At 36.0% G+C, this 10,460-nt stretch overlaps 3 protein-coding genes across 6 annotated transcripts; 1 reads left to right on the forward strand and 2 right to left on the reverse strand.

Moving 5' to 3' along the window:
- The first annotated feature begins 1,740 nt into the window (after positions 1-1,740).
- LOC112028469 (uncharacterized) lies at positions 1,741-4,023 on the forward strand. 4 transcript variants are annotated; one of them, XM_024061165.2, is made up of 3 exons: positions 1,741-1,872; positions 2,337-2,511; positions 3,429-4,023. In XM_024061165.2, the coding sequence occupies exons 2-3, from the start codon at positions 2,401-2,403 to the stop codon at positions 3,879-3,881; spliced, it is 564 nt and encodes a 187-aa protein (XP_023916933.1). In that variant the 5' UTR covers positions 1,741-1,872; positions 2,337-2,400; the 3' UTR covers positions 3,882-4,023. The 4 variants fall into 4 exon arrangements, with proteins under 4 accessions (XP_023916933.1, XP_023916931.1, XP_023916932.1 ...); XM_024061163.2 differs by having other exon boundaries at positions 1,742-1,956; XM_024061164.2 differs by lacking the exon at positions 1,741-1,872 and adding an exon at positions 1,938-2,041.
- An 882-nt stretch (positions 4,024-4,905) lies between these two features.
- Positions 4,906-6,698, reverse strand: LOC112028480 (mitogen-activated protein kinase kinase kinase 17). The gene has a single exon (XM_024061177.2). The coding sequence runs from the start codon at positions 6,123-6,125 to the stop codon at positions 5,034-5,036; it is 1,092 nt and encodes a 363-aa protein (XP_023916945.1). The 5' UTR covers positions 6,126-6,698; the 3' UTR covers positions 4,906-5,033.
- A 2,069-nt stretch (positions 6,699-8,767) lies between these two features.
- LOC136070067 (uncharacterized) lies at positions 8,768-10,402 on the reverse strand. The gene is made up of 2 exons (XM_065779417.1): positions 10,179-10,402; positions 8,768-9,283 (listed from the first exon to the last, which is right to left on the reverse strand). Exons 1-2 carry the CDS (start codon positions 10,343-10,345, stop codon positions 9,007-9,009), a joined length of 444 nt encoding a protein of 147 aa, XP_065635489.1. The 5' UTR covers positions 10,346-10,402; the 3' UTR covers positions 8,768-9,006.
- Positions 10,403-10,460: the final 58 nt, after the last annotated feature.

The following is a 10,460-nucleotide window of genomic DNA, read 5'->3' on the forward strand; positions in this document are numbered from 1 at the left end:
GGCACACACTGGTTGGGACTAAGCCTATGGTTTCGGAGGTAATTAGTGGTGATAGGGCCCATGGGGATGGTCATCCCTCCTTCTAAGAAAGCAATAACGGGGATTACGACTTCGCCCGTTCTCCGATCCGTTAGTATTTTCTCCGGTGGACAATACCTCACACCTACATTTGGGGGTATGCGATAGGTGGCCCTAAATTTTTCCAGTTGGGCAGGACTATCCACCAGGTGTTGGAGTTTGCCCATCACGACTAAACGAAAAGATGGAAGCGCTGAGTGCGGTGATCGGGGAATAATTGTTCAAAAGTTGGGGCAACTGGTTGAAGAGAAAATTGAAGGATCGAAAGGATGAAAACTTACAGGAACTAAACTGGAGAGTGATCTTCGAACTCGCACAAGGATCCTCAAGGGCTCTGTGAAAGACTCAGATCGATGGCTAAAAGAGCGTGGTGAAGCTGTGTGCTTGTTCTCGCCGGGAAGTCTGATAGTTTGCAAAGTGAAGAAGAAGCGCCTTCTCCTGAGATTTTATACGGGATTAAGTGAAGGGGCAGGAGTTATTTCGCTCAAATCCCGGGGAAGAAGTGCGCCCGTTGGATCGACAGCCCACCGTTGGATATGAAAGACAAGGCGCCGCCTGGAGTAATTAATGCAGCGCCTTGGAAATACGAAAACAAACATTGGCAATAATGAAGCGCTTCTATCTAGGCCCACGCGCGTCAGTTCAAATATTTGTCTCTCCCCAAATTTCTCACCTCGTGACAAGTCAAAATCCCACCTTTTCTCTTCGGATGCGAGGGAAAAATTAGGATTTTGAGGGGCTGTTGTGGGGGGGTAAAAGCCCAGACATACTTATTGGGCTGTGGGCCCTGTCCTGAGGAATACTGTACGTCCGAAGAGTAATAGCTGGTCGAGGTAGAATTCATCTGAACGTAGCCACCCAGAAGTAAAGGAAGAGTAACGTCCAAAGAGATCACATTTTGTCCAAAGAGTTTACACTCCTCGGACATAAATAGTCTTGACCCAGCCAGCGAATAGAAGGTCTGAATGGACTCTCAGGCAATCCCAATGACAAAGATAAGCTCTAGGCATATCTGGGGATGATTAGAATAAGAAAATATCTTAAGGAAAAGCTGTCATCACCGCATTAAATGCACTGCAGCTACTTTTCTGGCTGCATTAATGTGGAGAAGACCCCTGAACAGTGTAATCTCAGCTACTACCACTCACGGAGGGGCAAAAAGAGTACCTAATGGGACATGCACTTAAGTGGATGCTTAGATGAAGAACAAATGGACGATGGAGATGATAGAAAAGTGTGCTATAGAAGCAAGAGAGGTCTCTGATAGTAGGGATCGGAAAAGGAGGGGGGAGAGAAGAATTAGACAATTTCATTGTAGTTCCAAGAATTGTAATCACTTTACATTTCAATAATATATATACCTCTTCGGACAGACACTTGTAAAAGAAGATGAATATGATCTTGTGTCAATGAATCCTCAAACGCTATAATTAACCTCTGTTTGTTTTACACCTAGCCCAGCTCTTTCTCCCACTCTCTACAAATTCATTGTCTTGAGTTTATTGGGCTCGTAACCCATCCCTCTTGGGCCTGGGCCGCCAAATCAGACCCTACATATATATATATATATATAACTTAATCTAGACTGTTAATAGAATATATTTTCTTATTAATATAGTTTCAACTTTCAAGTGATTCACTGATATATAAAGATAATTTCGATTATGTTAATAAGATATTTTTAAAATTACATATATTTCTAAATAATCTGTAGGGATGACCATATGTATATTTTTCAATTGGTCTTGGTGTGAAATGATAATAAGGTGCAGCCCACACGAAACCAAAGCCCATGTATGAACTTCTCCTTTTTGATTTCGGTCACTTTCATGTCTTTTGTTTCAGTGTGAGACACAACCCGTTTACTTTGTGGCCAGGGTTAGTCTCTCTCCCACTGTTTCGAGCTTTCCTTCTACACCCATCTTTAATTCAACGCTTATAGCAAATCCCTATGATTATAAATGTACCCTTTTCCCATAACTCCCAGAATTTTATATCAATGCATCTGTTTTTTCATACTGCACGTTAGGTGTTTGACAATATGCTTGACTCACAATCTTTTGCATTTCTCTTTGTATAAAAATTATTGACTAATTATCTTTCATTTCCTCATACCCTTTCCAATGTTATGTATTCGACAAATGTTATTAGTTTTGGATTCTAACATTAATTTACAATTTCTGGGTATATTGTGAAGCTTTTGGCAATTGTAATTTTTTGGTGATGTTCTTTTGTTTTTTTTTTGTTTTTTTTTTCAGGAGGATTGCATTGGAACTGAAATAATTTGTGTTTGTTAGAAAAGGGTGTTGGGTGTTTGAAAACATGTTGAAGCATGTGCTTGGCAAGGTGTGTAACAGAGGGGTTAATGCGTATGGAGGAGACAAATTTAGGCCTTACTTGTATGTTCTCACAAGCGATGTTCATAATGGACAGGTATCTACTTTACATGTATTCAAAAAAAAAATTTCTCAAAATGTTTCCTTTTGTTGATTACTGCCTGTTGTTAACATTGCATGCACTAAAACTGGCTAGAAGTTGAAAGAAAAGTAATATATAGATTGATAGTCAAAACTGCTTATTCCGATGTCTCTACTTAGCGTAGTCAAACATTTGTTCTTATTTGTGTTGTGGACTGGCACTACTTGTGGCTAGGTGGAATAACAAATGGTTGAAGTGTTAGGAGCACTTATAATGCATTAGCATGAGTCAATTGATATCCAATGAAGTTCAGGAACTGCAATGTTGAAACTTTTTCAGATACTTAAAATTTAATAAAATTGTTTGAGCTTAAACAATTTTATGCATTATGAGCTTAAATATACAGTGAATTCCTATTTAGTTATGCCTGCGGTCGCCCCTACTAATTTGTTAATGCTTGATTTTATTTCTTTTCTCAAGGGATAAAGTCATGCCCTCAAAGTCCACCGTTAAGCAAATATGAAAGGAATAGAAGGCATTCATAAATAAGAGAGAAATAGGCACTGCATCAGACACCTCATCAATAAATTATCTAAATAGCTGCACAAATGGAGCCTAGAATAGAGCAAAACATATCAGGTCTTTGTATGTTGCATTATTGGAGTTATTAAATTAAAGAAGCGTGGTTGACAGTAGTCATATACACACTTTTAGGTCTACTTGGGACTTGTATGGTTACGTTACTTGTATCCTAGCTTCTACTTGTATGAGATATCAAATTCTCAATAGGTTTCCCTCCATTGGCTAAAATGATGAATGATGGTTTTGGAAATCACAATTGCTAAGTTGCTCATATTGGCATCATTTGAAGATTTTTCCAAAAATTGTCACAATTGAGAAACAAACATTTTTCTAATATTGCACTTTTACAGGTTCATTGTGCACCAAGAAGCTTTTTTGGGGTAGAGGATTTCCTAGACGATGATAATAGCCGGCCATACACTTACCAGAAGGAGAAGAAGTCAAAAAATCCAAACAAGCATGTATCATTCAAACAACGCACTGTAGCGTACATGGAGCCATTTACACTTGATGTGTTCATCTCAAAACGCTTTGTGTCAGCCTCACTCACCCACAGGGTGACAAGCAAGCAGGTTGCAGTTGCTGGTACCAACTCTAAGGACATTAAAGCTGCACTCAAGTCCCGATCAGATATACCTGCATGTTTGGCCATTGGTCGGATATTAGCTGACAGGGCAAGAGAGGCTGATGTCTACACTGCTTCCTATACTCCGAGGGATAGGGACAAGTTTGAAGGGAAGATCAGAGCGGTGGTTCAATCCCTTATTGATAATGGGATTGATGTAAAAGTATATCTTGACTAAATTCAGTGGTTTTGACTTTTGTATGTTAAATAACTTTCATATGGATCCTTGGAAAAATGGTGTATGTAATTCTAGTTTACGAGTTATGAAGGCATTATTTCTCATTCTGCGAATCAAAGAATTGTGGAGTGGCTTGGTTTTCTTTCTCTTGGGGTTGGGGTGTCAGGGTAATGATGAATGCATAAGCTTTGGTTGTTTATTTGTGAAATCCAATTCTCTCTCTCCCACTCAGCAGAATTCTATCTTGGTTGCTTTCCCACATCTAGTGCATATACTCGAGAAAGTAATGGCCTAATATGATTAAGCGTTTGGTCCCCATCAACTACTTTTTATGGCAGATGTCACTGGGCTTTAATGCTTGAAACCTTACACTCATGCCATAGGTGTCTTGACTCTAGACCTTGGTGCAACAAAATAAATTAGCAAAAGAAAAAAAAAATTCACTATGCAGCTTCTATAAATTTAGATCATGATTTCTATCCAAAAAAATTAAAGAGAAAATTAAAGAACTTCATTGAGATTGAGTGCAACCCAACACTTTGATCCTTTCAGTTTTAAAACTCTCTAATTTCTCCCCCAAATTTTGGTAATTACCTACACTTAACCTCCTCTTAACTAATTGTTAGCCAAAGTATATTTTCCATATTCTAACCAATAATTTATGAAAATGTACCATACTGCTCTTAATGCATATTGAAATAAGCTCTGTTGCTATTAAAATTACTGAGTCACCTGAAATCGTGATACGCATTCTAAAAGAAAGTATGAGGTTGGAGAACGAAATGAATGTCTACAAAAAAAAAAAAAAAAAAAAATGGGGAGTTAAAAGATTAGAAAGGCCATGAAGGAGATGACAAAACTCTTAAGTACAGTGTCTAAATCATCTAAACCAATGTAGTTACTTGCAGAGAGATTGAAGTCCGAGCCTGATTTTTGAGGAAGTTGGTTAAAACTTAAATATTTGATCTTAGGAAACAAGGTTCTCTAAAGAAAAGAAAAATAAGAAAGCAGAAAACACACAAAATTGACAACCTCTCTCTTTCTACTAGTAAGCTGTACATTCAAATATATCTCTCTTATGTACAATCAAACTTTTCTGTCTACATTTGCACTGTCTCTAAATCTACATTTGATCCAAATGTGGCATCTATTTTACAAGCTTCCACCAGACCTGACAGTAACCCAAATCTCTGATGAAGCCAAGTCACTCTCTGCCTGCTCTCCTCTTGTTGTTTCGTTTATTTCACTACAACACCTTGAAAATGGGTTTTTGCTGGGGAACTCATCTAAATTAGAACTCTCCGAAACATCCGAATCATCTGAATCATAATTTCCAATGTCCAAGATACTTGCTGGTGAGCATATATGTTCCTTTCTTGTATGCATCCTCATTGGATTCCCAGAAATAAAGGGATGGTTAAGCAATTCCTCAGATGTCCACCTTTTTTGGGGGTCTCTCTCCAAGCACTTGGCCAAAAAATCCTCACCATCCTTTGAGAGCTGAGTTGGGAACTGAGGTCTCTCATTGCTACATGCAATCTTCAAAACTGCAGCTTTTGGATTTGAAATCTCTTCACTCCAAGGAGGCCTGCCAGTTGCCATTTCAATAACTGTGCATCCCAATGACCAAATATCAGAAGCAAAGTCCAGCCCTTCATTTCTCAAAACTTCAGGAGCCATCCACAATGGAGTCCCACCAATATAATTCCATAAACCTGATATACCCTCATTAGCCTTGATTTCCTTGATTCTCTTTGCACAACCAAAATCAGCCAATTTGACATTCCCTGATGAGCCTAAAAGTACATTCTTGCACTTTATATCACAATGCACAATCCCATTCTCATGAAGATACTTAAGTCCGTGAAGAATCTCTCTCGTATACAATCGAATCACCTCCTCTTCTAGCACCCCTCCAAATTTTTCTGCCACATCCGACAAACTACCTCCTCCCATGTACTCCATGAAGACATTGAGTTTGTGTCCACCATTTGATCCACTCAACGTATCCCTCCCTATACAATGGACAACATACCGTGAATTCAAACTCTGGAGGATTTTAGCTTCATTCTCTAGGGCCTTAAGTCCAGCCCCAGACTGCGCGGACTTCACAACAAATAGTCCTCCAGTGGCCTTGTTCATGGCCAAATGGACAGTGCCAAAAGATCCTGATCCAACCAACTTGCCCTTCACCCATTCATCAGGCTGAAGAGTGGCACATTGACATTGGCAATCTCTGGCCATTTTTTCTGCTATTTCCCTCTTGGGAAATGTGATGTGGAAAATTGTGGCGTCTCTTGAATTGGGCTCCAAAACCCAACTCAAAACAGGAATCTCTTAGTCCTTCAAAATGCATACAGATTTGAAAAAGTTTCCCCCTTTAAAATTAAATACAAAGAAATGTAAAGAAATATCTTCAGAGGATTCAAAAAACGACAAGCAGAAACAAACAGGTTGATCAAACTTTTTATCCAATACCCAGAATGAAATGTGACAACAAGGACAATTTAACAAAAGCAAAAGACAAAAAAGCTTATATATCAAAGTTATGCTTTTCACTATGATAAAGCAAATAGAAAAATACAAGTTCTATGACTTCAACATACACACAATTCACTAAGATTTGAAATCTTACTTTGTTCCCTGCTGCAATTTTAAACATAAAAATACAAAATCAAACGTTTTGAGCGGTTTCCGATTAATCGGAAAACCGCCCCCAGGGCAAAATATAAATATATGTAAACCCCCTTCTTTCAGCAGCAGGAGTCTATGTTATTCTGTTTGTTTACAAAAATTTTTTGTTGGAAAAGATAATAATAATAATTTTGAAGTGGGGATTGAGCTTATATAGAGGTAGTTTAGTGAAAGAAAAAACGGTCGGTGATCCTAGTCCTAGACTTTTGGAACCTTATTTGGACATGCCAAGAATGAGGGTGTAATGGGTGGCTGCCATGTGGCATTCCTGTTATTTTAACGTGTGATTGGTAATATTGTACTTTGCCTTTGGAAAGAAGGGTATTCTAGATAAAGATAGAGTTATGGTGGTCCTTGTATTTCCGAAAGAGATGGGCCTGAGTTGGTTTTTAGTATTACAGATTTTTTTTTTTTTTTTTTCATAGTAGAAAAAAATTAGAAAATTTCAGTAAGATTGCAATTTAGTGGTAACTAAAAATGTAACTCAGTCGAAGACCACTTTTCACCTCTCAATTCACATACCAATTTCATGTGATGACAAAATTAAGAAAATTGCCATGTCTACGATACTTTTATAACAAATTTTAAGTGGCAAATTGTTATTGACTGTAATTGATAAGCAAAAAAAAAAAAAAAACAGTAACAACATACCGCTTAGAATTTGTTGAGAAAATATTTTGAACATAGCATTTCTCAAAAATTAAAGGAGTTAGTCTCACATTTTAATTGATCCTATCAAAAGATATTCTAAACCTCTTTTTGTTTTGTAGAAAATAACTTTCAGCCAAAAAAAATGAATATGCGTCATTGAAGTTCATTCGGCACATGTCTATCAAGCTTGAAACAGGCATATGAGGTGCATTGCTTGATGCTTGCAAGGTCCACCGTAACATATAGAATATAGATTGGCGAATATGTGTCATATAATCTCTTTGAATTGGAACATAGTGGCAGTTCCACATGTGGAGAAGACTAATATATATGCATGAGTAAGAGAGTGAGGTGGGATTCCAGTAAGTAGAACAATGATGAAATTGCACAAAGAGATTAACATGGACAAAGCCTCACATGAATGGGAAGACGGGTATATTTACAGTTGCTCTTAACATAATTTTTCAGTTTTAGTTTTGATTTTGTTTAAAATTCTCATCATCAAATATCAGAGCCAAACAAGGAAATTTATAAATGATGGGATTTTAAATAGAATAATTTACATGCCTCTGCATAGTTATGGAACCTGTTTTAAATCTCAATCCTTTTGAGGTATAGTGTAAATGTGTGACTAGCTCTTTTTCATATATAAAACCAGTGAGAATCAATAGAACCCATAGTTGTAGTATAATACAAATCAATCAATCAAAAAAAAAAAAAAATATATATATATATATATATTAATATTAATATTAATATTAATATTATATATGTAACAATAGAGATCTCATGTGAGAAAACATGAGGCTCTACCAAGTAACACATTTCTCGGAACTCTCTCATTTAAGCTTCCATCTCATCAAAGTATAAAAGCATAGACATTATGTTAGAGACCTTGAGGCTCCATCAAGTAGCACATTCCTTGAAACTCTTTTGTTTAGGCTTCCACCTCATCAAAGTTTGCATTTATGTCAAATTTTTAATTCGTTAAATATGTCAATGAGTAAATACACATTAATTATTTATAAGTGTGCATTAATTTTATACACACACACACACACACATATATATATATATATGTATTTAAATTTTATATAAGAAAGCAAAAACCTCATGTAGAAAATTATATAGTTCTACCATGTGGCGCTTTGTTAAAGTAATTTTTCATTTAACTTTCCACCTCACCACTCTTTACCTATTTACATATTTTGGATTATAATAAAATTCATTTAATAGAATATTACTATTTTCACTAAGTGTTTTACCTATCACTATCATACTTTAATAACATAAATGTGACATCATACAAAAAATTTAACAATAATATTACAAAAAATTAATACTAACTCTAATGCATTGAAGAAACAAAAACCATGATTAAACAAACAATCAACTTATTAGTTACACGGTTAAACCACATAATAACTAATTTCTAATTTATATGACATTTACTCTATATTCCAAATTCTCCATCCCCTTAATTTTGTATTACATTATTAATTTAAAATAAACCTCATCTTCTTCTCAAAAATAAAATAAAATAAAATGAAATAAACCTCATTATATTATCACAACACAGCTTCATGTTATTACTTTAAAATATTTAAAATATTTTATATAATCTTCTCACATAGCATCTTAAAGAATTATCTACACATCGCGTGGGCCTATTGCTAGTACATCAAATAGCTGTCTCAACTAAGATTCAGGGTGCTATATAGTATGTACAACAATCAAATAGAATGATTTACAGGCCTCTGGATAGTTGTGGAAACCTGACTTAAATCCCGACCCTAGTCAAGGCAAACTCATATAAAGCCTGTACAAGACTTCTAGACTTTCCCTCTTCAGGCAACTTTAAAAGGCGAGCAACTTTTGAGAACCCATAATGGTGCACAAACATAGAATCTTCCTTCACTTCTTGTCTCACCTCTGCGTCAAGAAGGTTTGGTCTCGTTAGTGCCCACTGCATGGCCCATATGGCCAAAGGGCGCATGTAACATAAAGATCTGTATTGGTTCTCCTTGTTCCAAGCTTCCGGAGTTTGAAAAGAATAACTGTGCACAAAATGGTAACTTGTTAATAATCTAAAAGAAGGAAATTAGGTATCACCTAAATGAATTAACCAACAGTTAACTAAAAAATTCTTCCAAGAATAAACTGGTCAAAAAGTGTCTTGAATGACATCATGAATATCCAGTATTGTGTTGTATTTCAGAATCAAGAAAAGAACTAATGGTTTGAGCAAGTAAAAAAAAAATATGGTTCTAATAAACAAAGATGTGAAGTGCAAGCAACCATTTAGGTTTCTTTTTTTTCTTTCCTTTCATTTTTTGCCTTCTATACTTTTGCCTATTTCTTGCTACATAAGATGTCATGACCTCAAGGTGACAGCACAGAGCACGATTTATGTCAAAAAGATCATATGGGCTTTAGTTTTGAATAATGGGATTAAAATTATTACTGACGAATGGTTCAAAATGAAACTCTTAAGCCAAAAGAAATATTATCAAGAAAATAAGCTAATAGCATGCTACATCCACATCCTTTCTTTTTTGATGAAAATATCCTCACGCTTTTGGCTCTTGTAAATAAAGATATAGTTATATAAAGTTGCATAAGTGATATGATTTTATCAGGCCACAAAGTCAAAGAAAATATCAATTTGATTTAGGCAAACTATTGCATCTACTAACAGTTAACGACAGAGATTCGCAAGAAAATTTGTACAAGATTGACAATTATATATATATTGCAAGGAGGGGGAGGAGTAATAGAAATATAGGATTAACCAAGCATCCTTATCAAAAACAAGGAAAACGAAACGAGCAAAGTTCACTTCTGTTCAATGTGACAAACAGTCATAATGGCTTTTGGTTATTAATCTTGAGCTGCGTGAGTTAATAAAACAAACTAATTCTAGAAGAAAAGGCAAACGACGAGCTAACTCACCCAAGTCCTTCTTTAGACCATGCAGCTTCGTAGACTCCAACTGCAGTCTGAAATGCCATATCAATCATATCTTCGTGGATCATTGTTGCAGCAACAGCATATGTGACTCCAGGCCATATTTCTCTTGATTGCATGGATGACATGTCAACATTTCCATCAGGTAACATCCCATTGACAGCTCCCCACCTTCCATTCTTCAACTTTGAGACATTGTAATTAAAGACCTTTTATTCACCATATTATAAAAAGCCTAAATTTCAGGATTGATGTAGTTTATTTCCA

This window comes from Quercus suber, unplaced genomic scaffold (genome assembly GCF_002906115.3).
Source record: "Quercus suber isolate HL8 unplaced genomic scaffold, Cork oak 2.0 scaffold_207, whole genome shotgun sequence".
Classification (NCBI taxonomy): domain Eukaryota; kingdom Viridiplantae; phylum Streptophyta; class Magnoliopsida; order Fagales; family Fagaceae; genus Quercus; species Quercus suber.